We start from the raw sequence: 17,422 nt of genomic DNA, 5'->3' as shown, positions 1-17,422 counted from the left end.
AAACATGCACTGTTTAAGTGCCAACTTTAACCTAAACCATAATTTTCAAATTGCGGCCAATCGGTCAATCCTTGTACATTTTATATTGACAATTGCATGTGTGTGTCCATCGATTTAGTATTACAACATTATTACACGATGGTATGGATATGTGACGACGTAGGTAACTAATTCAGAAACAAACGTTAAACACATATTTTTAATTTTATATAGATAATTACATTACCTAAGGCATTAAAAATATAAATTATACTTCCAACTGTCGACTGATATCAGTTAATTTTTGTAAAGATCGGAACGAGTGCAATTCATGCATTCCCTTTTTCTGACCTTATTGAATTCAATAAAAATAAGGGTAATCCGATCTTACCCATGTAATATTGATTGATCACCACGTGTTTTTTGTTGAGATTTACCAATAATCTATACACCTTATTACTTTACGGACAAGTTGTGCACTCCGCCCTAGCTGTTATTTCGGTCATTGACACTGTATACTGTTTATGGCCTATATGATTATATTATTACGTATACAGCTCAATACCGTAGGGGGGAGGGTGCCCGTGGAGGTAAAAGTCTATCCGGTGGATATAGGTGTCGGCGGGGCTCGTGGGCGTTCAGGGGAGTGTCAACACTTTTTCTCCCAGTGAACTCGCGCGCTTTTCGGCGTAGTCGAGCAGCTGACCGGCGCACGCGACCTTACAATAATAATAATATATTATTACGACGATTTGCGAGCGGGCGGACAGACGAAGAGGGTCATGCTCGTCGTGTTTTTTAGTTTCGGCATTGCCATCATCACATTAATCGTGTAAATATTATTTATACACACACTGCTTTTGAACCGGCGGCCTTTGGTCGCGCTTGAAATCGTATTTATAGGGTACCGCGCTTATACCACGTGCGCTCACTCGGTCGAGTCAGTCGCTCAACCGCCGTCGCGCGGGGTGCCGAAAGCCGACCACGCGCCCTGTATGCACGCTCGCGCACGCGGCCGCCGGCTTTCGTCACACACACACACACTCACGTCACACACACACACACACACACACACACTCGTTCGGGCGCGCGTCCGTTTTCGTCGACGGCAAGTTATAATAAAATCGGGGGACGGACGTGTCCCCCTCCTCCGCTCTCGCCACCCCTTCCTCCGAGACTCAATCCCTGCCGCCGCAGACGACGACACGTCGCACGCACACGCCGGTCGCTCTGGCGTTACAGGCCGCCGCGAGCGTTTTACACGAGGGGACGCGCGCGCTGCGTACGCATCGCATCAGTAGCGTGCCCACTCGCCGGTACGACATATTATTATTATTAAAATAATATAGGTACGCGTGCACTCACCGCACCGCACCGAACTGCATTGCCACTGGAACGCATCGCACGCGCGCGCGCGCCTCTCACACGCTTGCACACGCACACTCGCACACCCCACACAAGCACGCGGCGTGCCGCGGAATAATGCCAAATGGCCAAATCGCCGGCTGCGACGCCGTCGTCGAACGCACCGCCGTCGCCGCTTTCACCGCCAATCGTCACCGTCGCCGCGGCGGCATCACACTGTACATCACCGTCAGCGGCGGCGGGGTCAGCGGCGCGTCAACGACAGCCAGAGTGGCCTGCCACCTCGCCAGCGGCGTCTCCATCGTCATGTGGCGACGGTTGCAGCACGAGCAGTGGCAGCGTCAGTGGAAGCGGTGGTGGCCGCGGCCAGTCGTACCACTACGATGGTGGTGCAGAAATTACGCTCAAGAGCATCGAACACACGCTGTTGCCGCTCGTCAAACAGGTACGTGCAGCTTAAAACATGTAATGGTATATTAAAATATGTATCTTCCATCCGTCCACGATATCGTGTGATACCGTGGCATTCGAATCATATCACTCCGTCCCCGCCACGGCCGGCCGGTGTAGTAACCGACCTCGCCACCGTGTTCCTATATTATATTTCGTTCCGCTGCGACGACCACGCCGCCGCAGTAGTTATGCACGCATGTATATTGTGTGTATATATATATATATGCGAGGGGTGGCTTACAGAGGTCCACGTGTAGAATCTGCAGTGTACACGATACCGTTTCGAATATAGCGGTAGCCGCGGCGGTATACGTAAAAGAACAGCTCCGGTTCTGAAACCAAAATAGAATGCCAGGTGTGACCCACATTACGCGTGCAGCGTTAGTCGTTACGACGGTGACGACGACGCCGACGATGATGAGAGGTAAAAATGTTTGCATTTAAGCCGCCTGACCTTTTTCGCGTACACTTGACCGGCTTCCGTTTGGCCGCGTATCACCACCGTTCGCACGCCGAAAACGACGACACCAAAGTGACAGAGACAGAGCGCGTGGAGGAGATATTCCAATCAGAGCTGTACGGCGGTGGTCGGGAAAAGCGATGCGTTTCGTCGGCGGAGCGTTTCCCGTCGGGTCCTATTCGGTTTGAGGTTAACCGTGTCATGGCGAAAAGATACGCCACCGCCGCCACCACCGCCGCCGGTGGCATGTACCGACGGTGACGACGGTGGCGTTGTCGGTGGCGGCGGCAGCGGCAGCGGTGGAGGTGACGGTGTTGGAGGAGACGGTGCAGGTCGGTGGTGTTGGCGGTGGTGGGTTTTTATTGATTGGCGGCGGCGGCGGGTCCGGCGTCGTCGTTCGCGCGCGTTGCCCGCACGCGCCAACGCCGAGCGCGCGCTCGCGCCCGCGCAATTATACTCGCGCGCACGCACAAACGCACCGGACGAGCAGCAGCCAGCACAAGCACCAGCAGCCAGCACAAGCACCAGCACCAGCAGATCGCCGCCGGACGCCGCCGACGCTGCCGTCGCTGCCGCAGCCGCCGCCGCCGCCGCTGCCGTCGCCCCCCCTCGAAACTTACACACACACACACACACACACTCTCACACATAAACACACACACTTACACATACACACTTACACACAACGGTAAAGATAAAATATTATTAATTTGATAAAATATAATAGGTATATTATATAATAATTATTTAAAATAAAAAAAAACAAAATACTAAATAACTACTGCTGTTTTTTCGTACGAGTAATTTTTGTCAAAAAAATTTTTAAAAAAATGATACATACAAATCGTGCGCGGTTACACCATACTTGTACAATACATTATTGTTATAATATATTACAATAATATTAAAATATATTATTGTTATTGTTCTCGTTGTTATATTATCACCATCATCATCGTTGTTATTATTATTATTATTACTACTATTATTATTGTTATACTATAATACCGTCGTCGTAAGTTTCGTATCGTATCCAACGGGTCTTACGTGTCGTCGCTGTCGTCGTCAAGATCTTCCCCCTGCTTTCCTGTACGGGTATACCTACGCCCGCGGCCACGTCTCCTCGGACCTGCTGCAGTGCGAGCCCTGCTGTGCGCCACGCGCGCGGGCGGAATCGAAAGTGCCGAACACCCGGCACACACCCAGCACACGCCGACCGACGGACACGCCGCGACATGGCTCTTCTGCTCGGCGACCACTGCGGCAGACAGCAGGTAAGCCGCCGTCGCAGCCGTCTCGCATTATGTACCACGCGGTCATATCGCAAGTCACAGAAGCCGGTGAACAGTATGTCCGGTGTCCCACACTATGGTTAACCCGCGGTTTTTGTTTTTTTTTTGGGGGGGGGGGGGATATGGTTTTGGGCGGGTGGCCACTGTTCTGGAGACTGCGATCCGGATGAGATTGCGGCTCGGGCGGGACCGGGTATAGAAAGCTCTCCGGATAGCGCGTCGATAGTCGGCGACGGACAGAGCCAATGGCCAAGCCAAATACTCCGCTCGCCCGCACCGCGTCCGAGCCGCGTCTCGACGGCTTTAACTCTAATATTGACGTGCACGTACACACCGATGTGTTTTCCGGCTACTTCTCGTACCGATACCAATATTGGAGGGGAGGGGGGCAAAAAACAAATCCTAGTTGTAAAAAATGTCGAGATATTAAAAACCGATAAAGTATTGCATAAGTACTTGTGTGGCGTTTGAATGAGTATTTTTAATATTCGTGACAGCGAAATATCAAGGTTCCAGTTATCGAGATTTCGTCTGTAATATATATAATTATTATATACTCATGTCAGAACACCATAATATTGTGCACTGTATTATATTTTATATTATTGTTCTCAGTGGCGTTAACATTTTTGGTGTTGACCCTTTTTTATGTTATATTTGATATTGAATACTCCTCTTTTGTCCCCCCAAACGTCCTCAATTATCTGATAAAAAAAATGTATGTAAAAAGAATTATTGAATTTTTTTTAAATGTTTTTAGCAAAAAATTGATGATCAAAAAGCCAGATTTAACCTAATCATGTTAATAATAATTGGCATGTTGTTATAATAACCGTGATGCTAATTGAGTTATTGTTTACAGTTTATTAACTTGGATTTTTTTAAATAAATACAGCGTAGGTCCTACAAAGTTGAATATTTTTTTGTGATACAAAGCAATACTTTTGCAGCACTTTTAAATGTTTTGGTTTTTAGGTAAAATTGTTATGGATCAGCTTAGGGAAACTGATGTAGGTACCAATCCCTCTCCCTCGAGCAAAAATTATATTAAGGTGGTCCTAGTGGTTTTTTTTTGGTTACTGAGATTTTTGAATTTTTAAATGATTGCGGTTAGGTTCCCTCTTATTATTATAAAAATATTTGTAGAACGGTACAGATAAGATATTTATGTAATCATAACAATAATTATATTAAATATATTATAATATATAATAATATGTATTGGAAATTCGTTATCAATCGGATGGCGAATCAATTTTTATCGATTATACCGGCAAAAGGATATTCAATTGTGCCCCTCAGAACCTTAGTACGAGTTTTTTTCTTTAAATGACGAAAGATTGTAGGCGGGTTCGTTTCATTTATACATTTCTGCGGGTACGGGGCACGGGCCACACAATGAATGTCGGAATGAAAACATCATTCATCAAAAATTTCAACATTTCCATTTACTATCAGTCGGAGAACTAATAGCGTTGTTTGAAAAGTTTTTGTTCCTATATACTGTTCAGTGTTCGGCCATCTGGGCTAATGTGGTGAGTCGACCTAGAAAAGTTTTCCACAGGGTTACTGACTTTTTAATACTGACCAAACACGATGTTGCTATGAAAAAATAAGGCGAAAAAAGTGTAGTTCGATATAAATTAAATATTATCAATATACTTCTTAAGATGGTATTAATTCCTAACCTAAGATGCGTTTCTACTTGTGGCTTTTGGAAAATTGTGATGAATACACTCATTAAACTGTGTTTGTAGAAAATTTAGTAAACAATTTTATATTTTTCAGTTATTCTTTTGGCTAAGTAAAACACAAAGACTAATATTGTCATATATTTTCTGGATTTTCATCAAAACTAAATAAATACAACTAAGGTGATTTTATATTATCGTTATACGTTTATTTTGAACGCCTGTGAGTAAAAGTACTTCATAAAATATGAATACTACATATTATATTTTATTGGCTTATGATTTTAAACGTTACGAAAATCGTAAGTATTCAGTGCATTTTAAGCTTATTTATCAATTTCGAATAGTTATTTTTTTCTTTATCTTTCTTCTAAGATTTTTAATGATGTCGGACATTTGACGACAAAGTTAGTCAACTTGGTTTGATTAATCGTTTTCAGTTTGTATTTATATAGGGGTGAACGTGGTATGCGTAGACCTCCGGTCATTTTATGTCCAGCTGTGTGACGTTCGACCTACGCTCATAATGTGTTAAAACGTTCGTTTGATCGGAAAGACTTCTGCACTGCAGCGTACGGCCAACGGGTTTAACGCCAAACATTTAAACGAGACCACCAAGGAAATAGGTTTGGTTAGCCAGACAGAGACTGCAGTTGGAGTTGAATAAACTCGACAATAATATTTTATAATGTGGAGTCGAACATTTTTCAGTGAAAGAGCACTTGATAGACATATAAAGTTGTCCATCACTGAAAAATGTTCCGCTCCATATTATAAAATATTTCTGCAAGGTATTTTTAACTGCAACAGTCTCTGTCTGCGTTTCGTACTGAGTTTAGTTATATCTACATCAAAGTTGTATACGATTAAATTGGCTTTTCGCGGAAACCGCTCAAGTTCACGTGAAATACGGCCAACTTTTGTGTACATAGGCGAACACCCTCACACCCACCCCCGATCGCCATTTTAGAGACACATTAGACTCTAATGATTAGAGGTCGGCAGGTAGGCATGTATCTATATAATATTGTATGTATGTAGGCGTATATAATCAATTGCGTATACGCGTAACATTTCATTTTTGCACAATAACGATTTTTCTTCCTTTGATTAAGTAAACAAAACCTGCCGAAAAAAAGGAAAAGAAGAAATTCACTTATTGTAATATCGCCTAAGGGGACGGGTCATTTAACTCGGAATTTACTTGATTACACACTCGGTGTTCGGTGTACCTACCTGCCTATACACGCCGCGTGTGTGCTGCAAATACGCTAAAACAATATTACTGTGTGTGCTTTTGTTTACTTCTGCCGTGTTAATTTTTACGCGTGTTTAATGTCTCGTGCATTTCATAAATCGTATTCGCATGCAATGTAGTAAACGTAAAACGCCTTTTCGCAATGACGTAAAATACGTTCTAGAATATTATATTATATATTATTATTAGACATTAGGTATAGGTATATACGATTATTGGTCCCCGAAATCGGTCATATTGCATGGCCGGAGGGGCTCAATGTTAATGAAAATACTATAAAGCGGTGCTGAGGCCCTCTTTTTTCGGTTAGTCTTAAGATTATGTATTACACGATGAGCAACTTCCCACCCTCCAGCAGCGATTGAATAATCAAAATATATTTAATAATAACCAATGATATTGTTAACAAAATTTTATAAGAACTAATTAACCACGGATGGCAACAATTATAACTATACTGATTTATTTTAAAACTGGAGGTGCTAATCACAACCGAATCTCCTCCAAATTGCGCCTATGTGCCTAAATATTAGAACGTCCACTTTCATCATCGAGTATTCGAGTCATAATGAATAACGCAAAACAATGACTATAACTTATTTTCAAAGCGTTTAAGAAATTATTAATACCGCATAAATCTTTAAATCGTTTCGTTCACGTATATACAATATGCATAGGTACCAGGTACCTATAATAAGTTTAATACCTATGCAAACCGAAAAAACGTGATCGCATCGTGTAGGTGGTTTTCAAATATATATAAAGAACCACGTTGTAGGTACGATGAATTTTAAACAACCGTATAAGAAATATGTATGCATATGCATTTTACTGACGATGTGGTATTTTTTTTATTTATCTCAATTTCGACATCGGTGCATCAATAATGTATACGCTTCAGACAGTTTACGTCTGAAACATTTTTTTTTCTCGTTAAGTGGAACTCGTGTTCAATATATATAGGTCTCCCCGAGTTCGTATAGAGCGATACGGAGAAAAAAAATATCAATATACTTTCACATTTTAAAGTACTTCCAACACGTGTGGTGGAAATAATGTTTATGCTGACAGGATTTTGCCTGGAAAAAAGTACTATTTCTCCACCAACGTAGTTTGACGGTCAGACCTTTTGGGGTATGCACTGAAATTCAACTCGGAGTAAGGTTGCCTCGGGAACGGCAGTTTTTTTTCCATTGCGTGTTACTTAAAAAAATTAAACGTCCTTAACACGATGGGTGGCAAAATCAATGCTCACAATTTTTTTTTATATATATTTTCATTTGACTAATAGCACTATTAAACCCGAGACAAATTTACATTTACACTGCAATACTCTCACATACACCAATAATGTATTATGTATTTATGTAACTGACACTTGCAGTTAATGTTTATAGTCGGTGCCAGTGTGCGAATGCTGACAGTCACCAGAGATTGTTGACGAACAGTAAAAAGCCAGTGAATGTTGGTAAATTGTTTGAAAGTTCGTACACTTTATCATACTTAATATTATGTAATTTGCACAGCTATTTCATCGAATAGGTTAGGTATCAAGTATCAACAGTATATAGATACCTAAAAGATATTATAACAGGTTTCTTTTCAAAGATAATATATGAAATTTTACATTAGATCAAGCCTATAGGTTATACTCAATAACAGCCGTTTATGTTAACAAGCAAAATTATAATTGTTCACTTCATTTTATTTGAAATGTAAAAGAATTGTAAAGTTGTCATGGAAAGAAATGTAATAGTTTATTTATATCTTAAGGGCATGACTATCGTTTCTTTTCATCTGCTGCTGAAAGAAACTTGTATAACTTAGTGAAATGCAGATCAGCTTGAAAAAACATACTATATAATAGCGTATCATCTAAATACGATTGAAATGATACGGAAATGTTTTAATTAATTAAAACTCTGATCGCCCTTTTAAATCAGAATACATTAGAATACACTGATTTAGCAATTTATTATGATGATGCTAATGAGATGTTTGGTATTTATTGACGAGACCCACGCTGTAACTGGTAGTGTCGTACTCAAAACTTTTCCTTCAAATATATTCATGTATATCAAATATAAATACATGTATACCCCCCAACTCTATTTCGACATTACAGTGGGTACGCTGCTGGTATAACTGGATATGATTAATTCACGAAACGAATTGCAATGAAAGTATATAAATAGCATGATGGTTTTTTGTTTTGTGTATTTGATACTAATGTATTAGATTTCAAACAAAACATTTCAACAAGAGCCGAGGAATAAAAGTTAAAGGTATTATTGTGAAATCTGTCATCGGTTTCGATGCAATTTCATAATATGTCTAATACACATATTGTTTGTAAAGGCTGTTCAAATTCAAAGCAGCAAAATAGGTTGAGAGGTTCAGTAAATATATATAATCACATTATAATTTATAATAGATACGTAGGTATCGTAGGTAATGAGTATCCGTATGTTTTTAGCACATTATATTTTAATTTCCTACAGTAGTTTGAAATTCCGAATTCGTCAATTTGTTTTGGAAAAGCTGCGAGTTTAATGTGAAAGGACAATAGTGTGAACAATTGTCAGGGTAAAACATGTTCCAGTCAAACACAAGAAATAGGGCGAATGAAGATAGGCATTCCGTATAGCTTAAATAGATTAGGTATCACACGAATAAACGATTGGAACGGATGTATATTTTATTCAGTAGGTCGATAATGTACGACTTTAAATGAAGACAAAGTCAGTGCTTTTCTTCTTCTTCTCTTTTTTTTTGTGTTCTCTCTCGGGAAACAAAATTTAATAAACAGAAATCAAGAAAGCAGCTATAAAATACATAGTAAAGAATGAGATACGCCTATGGCGGATAACTTACAATGGGTACACAATATATAATATAGGTATATAATAGTAGGTTTAAGTGTACAATACGCATGTTTGCAATACTAATCATCTGCATGTGACTATGAAATACGACAAATACATTTTATGAATAATATATTTATAACAATATAAAAGTCAACTAATTTGTAAAATACAAGAAATAAAATATTAATTAGTACCTATTAGTCATTCAAAACCACGAGTGAATTATCAGAGAGAGAGAGAAGTCGAACGAATATGACTAAAAGGCTAAAGCAACTAAAATAATATGACCACCAAAACAAAAGTCCACACTCTTCTACTAAAATCTGTGGTTCTGTATAGAAGTGCGAGAGTGTTTGATAGTTCAGGACGTTTAACATGGAAAAATAAAGACTCCAAAAATACTTTGGCCATTGTTAAGGGTGTGCGTACAACGTATACAAAGACTTTTATGAATTAGCTACAGAAAATTGTGTCATAAATCAATTATGCACCAGTAAACAATTTTCCGCGTGCTCCTAAAAGTTTTCGACAATCAAAGATGTTTTGTCATCGGATGATATTAGTAGGTGGGGACAAGAACTAAAACTTCGCTGTTATAAAATTAAGCGCATCAAGGCACCACTGACGGCACAATAATAAATAATTGAATTTCGAGAAACGACTTCTTATGCACTTATAATATTATCCACGGGTAATAATATTAGTTCTACGTTGGGTAAGTAGGCATATGCACTATTATTTTGTCAATAATTTACGTTTATCAGAGGGCACAAACAAGTCACAGCATCGCTTATAGTAATTTGCACCTATCTATTCCGGAAAATTCCGAAATTATTATTTATTAAATTTGTGCACTTTTTATACTGTCAAAAATCACAGCGGTGGACTGCATTTTAATAGCTGTCAGCAACGTTTAAATACTCGCAAATCGGCAAACAGTTTTGGAGGGACGTACTTATAATATAAGTATCATATAATATTGATTAGAAACATTTGGGTGCGTAGCCCTCACATCTCCAACTATAATATAGTAGTCGATACACAAATACAAATTGTTAATTGCAGAAGTGACACATTCACATTCTAACTATTTTATATCTGTTAAACAGAGTAGATGACAAACACACATGTAATTCATAGGCATATATGTGGTAAAATATTACGGCCGGGTCTTATTATGTATGATATTATACATATGTCTAGTTACCTATTTAATTATCTTACTAAATTTTATAAAGTTTACAGAAGAAATAACAATTCTTATCATCTGAATTTATTTACCACCTAATCTATACCTATACCGTGAACTTACCGCAAAAACAAAATTTTAAATAAGTTTTCTCTCGATAACATTTATTGGGTTTAATTTCAACATATTTTGTTTAAAAAATATATGCATACTTAATTTTGGGAGATTCAGCAGGGTATTTTATTTTTGAGGGATTTGGGGGTTGGGTTAAGCCACCAGCCCATCCCACTATTTGCACGAATGATCTCTTAGTTACTTATCACTCTTGCACTGTGTATACTGTGGGCATTACAACAGTGGTACTGTGGCATTATTCATCAATGTTAACGAAAAAAAACATTTTATTACTTATAGAATATTAATATTTTTTTTGAACCCTAAGAGGGCTTCACATGCATTTTTTGTCTCCGATTTCCGAATGTACAACATAGCATATTTATGTTCAGTAGTTTCAATTGTTTGTAGAAAGTTTAAATAAAAGTGTAAAATGACCTATATATAATCAAAATTAAAAGTAAGAAGATTATCTTCGTTTGCCGGGGGATTTTTTTACTATATTTTAATTTTTAAGCAAGTTATGAGCATTTTTAAACTGTATCTAATATTTTATATACCTACTGATACCGTGCTTAAAATTAAAAATATCTTAAGAACCTCACAATAAAAAACAAATAATGTTCTTTGAGTTCGATAATAGGTCAATTACCTGTATCTTTAATGATGTTACTAAACAAAATTGGAGCCTCTGGACATAAATTTGTTAAGTCGTACGTTTGTAAGACGGAAATAACACGTGTGGGTATACTGCATAAAACAATACGAACTATTATTTTCGGTCACCGGCGGCATTGTTATAGTTCAAAGAAGTGGGTACCTATTCGAAAAAGAGGCCTATTGTAGACGTGTAGTAATTTACATTCTCTATACCTACCTAATACGATATAATGTGTACCTACGCATTGTTATTATATTGCTTAAGACTTTTGGGGATGACATCGCATGGTGCATAATATAATAATATGGTGTTCAAAAATATTTTCATTTATACGTGAGATTTTGATAATATTATAATATAATTTGCACAGTGCGTTAACGAAAATTCCTTAAGGGGGATAATGTGGTTCAGCTTCAGATTATAATATCATGTTCACCTAAAAAAAAAAGTAAGTATATCAGTATATGTACGTACTTTTTGGTAGGTACTGATAAAATACATACATTTATAATGAAATAAGAGATAATATTATTATTCAGTTCGTTATTGCGATGCACCCTAAAAAATATAATTACCTTATTGACGTTTTCGTTTGACTATAGTATGGGATGTACACCGAGCAGGATTTAGTGATGCGAAGGGATATTATTTTTCCTGTAAAGATACTTGAGAAATTCCACACGCCCACTTAAACACCTAGTTTCATATTATGTAACGTGATGAGTAAAAAAAATGCAAGTGCATATTTTATCGAACTTTAAATAGTTCATGGATTTAAACTTTTTAATTCGTATGTATGAAATCGTTAAAAAGAACTTACAATAGTACCTATACTTAAAAAAAAAACAGTTTTCATACTTCGATATGCTATGTATAAATATAGTTGAATGAGTAATATTGCATACTATGTTAAGTATGTTTGGCTTCAACTTTAAACTAAACAAATGTATGGATATTAAAAGAATAGAATATGATTGTTTGGTTTTTTTAGGAATAATTTATTTGATTTTTAACGAATTGACATGTTCGCAATGAATTTCAGTTTTCGATCAATTGATTTTTCTCAATATTTTTTTATGGCAAATGTTAAGTAGATACTGAAAATCAGTTTATTTTAATAAAACATTATTATTCTTTTATAATATTAGTCATTAACAACTAACAAATAAATGAATTCAGTTTTTATTAGTACCAACCTATAATCCATTTACCTAGTGTTATATTAAACAATATAATTATACATATTCTTACTATAATGTGCCGTTTATAAATTAAAAATAATTTCATGATAGTTGAATGGTATAATAATATGCATTAGAGAATAATAATAATTCATTGCATTTAGCTTCAAATTTCAAATGCTGGATCGCGTGATGACATATTATTATTATGTAGGTAATCATATATATTATTTAATATAAATGATACATGAGTCGTGTGTTTGAGAAATAAAAACGCAGGCGTAGATATAGTTCTTTAATTTTGTTTACTTTAAACATAGTGGTTGAGCGTAAATCGTATATAATTTATATTTCTAATCGGGATAGGAAGTAGGTAGTCATTATTCAGCACTATCAAAATTAGCAAGTATTTAAATAATGCCGTACCTGTGTCCAATACCCCGTACAGCTTATAAAATCAATAGTAGTAAGATAGTTTATTATTATTCGTATGGCTTTCGGCTTTAGCTAACAATTGAATTGCCATAACCGACTTCCTAAAACATTAAATTTTAATATTTTAATTCGAGAGTTAATGCTTATGCGATTATCACTTTTGAATATGGATGTATACTCTATACAATGTTTAGAATTAGCCTATAAAAAACAACCTTCTTTTTAATAAAGAAATTAGTGTATACTTTTACACAAATAAATATATGTATTATTATTTAAATAATTAACTGTATAAAATCTTACATTTTTAACTAGTTTTTATGTTTTATCTGCACCTAGTATATGTTATTATTGTTTGTAATACTTTATTTAATTTTTCTATTGTATATTTGTCTGTGAACATAATTTATAAATAGGTACGTTTTTAAGATTGTTTCTTCAATTTTATTATTCATAACACATTTCATATTTTTGAACTAAGTTCTACCAATGAATAATTTTTTAATGTGTTAATAAAAACAAATCGAAAAAAACAAACAAAAAATACATTTGTAATTTCTATGAGCATTTTATTACACAAAATTTTAATTTTAATCAAATAAATATTCATTATTTTACAAGTAATATAAGTAACATATTGGTATTCGTTCAGTTTATTTGGAACTCGGTAACCGTTACAATTAAAAAATAATATAGATAAACTATATATTTTAAAATATAATACAGTTTTTAGAGGACTGTTTTATGAAATCGTAATGGTTAACGAGTACCATGATGAAATATTAGGAGTTATACTTATTTTGAATATTTTATATAAAATATAGATGAAAATAAAACACCCAGAAAAATGGATAATAGATGAATCGCATAATTTATAAAATACATTGATTTTTATTTGAAAATAGTGTGGGACACCTGTTGGTTCAAATTCCAACATTTAATATTAAAATTATGCATTTATTAGTAAGTAGGACGCAGTTTAGAATTATTGGTGCATACCCATAAGAAAAAAATTGTCTAAGCCGGCGTGTCTCAAACATTTATGTTGTACAAATATTTTAATACAATATTATTATTTTTATCACTCTAAAAATGTTGTTGCTTCATTGAATAAATGCTTATGCGTACATGTATATTCATGCTAATATTTGGAGCCCTTTGTTGTATTCTGATTAATTGAACAAAACGAAAAAAGGCCACGCACCAACTGTTATTCAACAAAACATGATGCACGATCAGTTCACATCTTTAGATTTGGCGAGTTCCCATATAGATCCTCCTATAATAATACTTATACATTTACCTTTTCCTTGTCTTAATTTCAAGTTCATACGTTCCTTCATTACTTGAATAGTAATCCCATTAGACACGTTCATAAAAACCCATTAAATTGTTTGCGGTCGACGAAACTGTCTTGGATCTGAAATTAAACGCTAATTTTTGGTTACATTTAATTGCATACTATGTGCAGTTAATCCATTTGGCCAACACCTACCACGTTTTCTCATACCACTTTATGAAACACTAAGAAATACCCCATAGTATGAAAGTTGATGGACAGTAAATATTATATTCATTGAGGGTTTTATATCAAATCAATAAATCGGGGGTTTTTTTTTGCAATAGAAAATTGTCTTTTCCAAACACACATTATTATTATATTTAAACTGTCGTTAATTTTAAAACGTTATATGAATATTTTATTACAGAAAAATAATAATAAATTGTTATTTGATTAATAAGTTTCCGTCACCGAATATACGTAGTCTGTACTTACTGTAGGGTTAGGAATACCTTTTATTCGCATAAAAATAAAATGTGCAGTTATTTTGTCAGCACCTAAATGCGGAAAGGTTTTTAAGTGTTCATTAGTTTGTGTGACGAGAGTTATAAAACATCAATGAAAAATAATACGTCTAATATTTTTTGTAATGAACATTCATTAAATGTTATTTTATTACACAGAATGATATGACCATCTACTGTAGCTTTATGATTATGGCTGTACAATATTGTACATCGAGCAAAAGATACACAAATAATTTTACTGTCGATTACTTTTTTTCACATATAACAACCAACCACGAGTATATTTTCACCGGTTTTATTTTTACATTACTTAAAAACCATAATATAATAAAAAAACGATTAAGGTCGACATTCTCCCATACAAGTATCTGAGCTTTAAAAGCATCGAATAATATAATATTTTTTTTGTTCGTATTTTATTGTTTCATGAAATAGAGGATTGTACGTATTTTAGAGTTTAAGTATAATATGTATATGCACGCCTAAACGGGTATAATATAATACACTTTCCTCCAATTTATTTTTATAGACTACTTTGAAATGTAACTATGGATATATAGGTAGGCAGTAGGTACTATATAATATTATATACATTATTAATTTAAGTAATGAAATTCGTTTATTTTATCTACATATGATAATTTTACCATTTATTTAGAGAGACTAAACAAACTAAAAATAGGAAAAAGTCAGTTCTAATAATCGAAATGTATTATTTACATACATTTCCTTTATTCATTTGCAAATAACTATACTATAGTTACAATACTATTATTAGTATTACCTCCTTAAAGTTATTGATTTGGATTAACTGTGGTCATGTTACTTAAATTAAAATAAGTTGTAAAAACTTTTGAAATTGTTTATTAACTACGTTTGGTATATTTGTTCAGGTTAATTAGGTTTCGCGTTATTTTTTCATAGTTATTATAATTTCATCGCGTGTTTTGTTTTCCGGGAATTCATAAATATTAATTCTTATGGCATGCTAATTTCGCATTTTGTATTCATGAATCTGTTTAATGTAGATAAATCAGATTTAATACATTTATGTATATTCCGACAACGTTGAATAAAAATATTCACACTTACTAAACCATTTTATCAATCATTTTGAAGATTCAACAGATTAATTGAAAAATTAATCAGATTTTAAAATAGTTGTACATTTAATAAATCCATGACTTGCTGCGATTATTGCTTATTTAATTCTGATATTTTTTAAATTATACAATGATAGGATTAATGTGTGAACTGTCGACTATTTTCTTAGAAGTTATTGAGTAAGTGTACAATAGTAACACGCATAACTTTGATGAAATTTCAGGGCTTAATTACTTCTAGGATAATAATAATAGTAATAATTACCAATTAGTCACTAGTATACTCAAGCGTTGTTTATATTTTAGTATTAAAGAACTCGTCATGAAATAGTACCTATACATTACGGAGGAACAAAGTTAAAATCAACTTTTTAGTAACTATATCGTACATATTAAACTTTCAAATTTCATTACGTGCTTATAAGTTATTATTTCGTTTACTATATTTAATGTAAACATATAGTTCAATACTACTTCATTGCGTAGTAGAATGACGATAATTGCAAAAGTGTTATCGATGGATACATACTCTCCAGGCATTTATGTTTCTAATACGATTTAAAAATCAACCAAAATTCCCTAAATTGGAGAATCGCTTATAACCGTTTATACAGGAGTACAGCACAGTAAGACACATTATATTTTATACGTATTATAGTCTTATACAGGGACTGAGGTACAGTTGTATAATAATTGATAAAGTAAAAAATTGTATATTCGTTGTAAGTATGGGAAGAATTGTATATGATGTATTCGTATATACAATATATATACGAGTAGTGACTAGTGATCGTGGAGGGCTGAACAGTGTTGAATAAACGAAACACGCTTTCATCCCATTGAAATAATAAAAAAAGAAAACAATAACATTGACGAGTACCTCCCTATATACATACCACGTTGACGTATAATTGGAACCAGAAACGTTGTGATATTTTTTTTTGCACAATGAATATCTCCGAGCTTTTGGATCGAAAAAAAGAATACAAAATGTCGTCATCATCGTTAGGTTGTTTTGCTCATATACCCTAAGTAGTAGTTATTGTACAGTCAATAGTCGTCCTGCGGATTTCACACGTGGCCCAACACGAAACTTTAATATAATATTATTATATAACGATATTATTATTACCCATATTACTACCCACATAACAATAATAATAACGCCGTAACATAATTTATCATAGTGCTATTTAATATTCTACACAGCACTAGCTATGGGTACTAGCTAGCATATCTATATCTATATATGTATATATATGTGTGTATACGTATGTATATATATGTGTGTGTGTGTGTGTATATATATAATAATAATATTAAACAGTAATAATCAACTGTATATTACACTACTTACACACGTCGAAGATGTCCCACGGCCGTACTCGGGGGACGTTTTATGGTCAGTTTACCCATGTTCATTTTTTTTTCTGTTATCTTCAACTATATTACCCCGACATCCCCCTCTCTCCTATACATATATATCGAAAAAATGTATATATATTTTATGTATAAAAAATATATTTATGTATAATAAGATAAGAAACTGTATTATTAATATAATA

The 17,422-nt window shown here is 34.9% G+C and overlaps 1 protein-coding gene across 2 annotated transcripts in view; it reads left to right on the top strand.

Moving 5' to 3' along the window:
- Window positions 1-1,083: 1,083 nt before the first annotated feature.
- The window catches only part of LOC111033709 (alpha-catulin), a 45,517-nt gene continuing 29,178 nt past the window's right edge, over window positions 1,084-17,422 (top strand). Inside the window, exon 1 of one of the 2 annotated variants that reach the window (XM_022314592.1) lies at window positions 1,084-1,789. In XM_022314592.1, the coding sequence (XP_022170284.1) occupies window positions 1,469-1,789 (321 nt within the window). In that variant the 5' untranslated portion in view covers window positions 1,084-1,468. Of the gene's footprint in view, window positions 1,790-2,938; window positions 3,532-17,422 lie in introns of those variants that run through there. The other variant, XM_022314594.1, reaches the window with a different exon arrangement.

The sequence above is a fragment of the Myzus persicae genome, unplaced genomic scaffold (assembly GCF_001856785.1).
Source record: "Myzus persicae strain clone G006 unplaced genomic scaffold, MPER_G0061.0, whole genome shotgun sequence".
NCBI classification, from domain to species: domain Eukaryota; kingdom Metazoa; phylum Arthropoda; class Insecta; order Hemiptera; family Aphididae; genus Myzus; species Myzus persicae.
The sequence above is the reverse complement of the archived record's forward strand: the minus strand, read 5'-3'. Positions and strand labels throughout refer to the sequence as shown.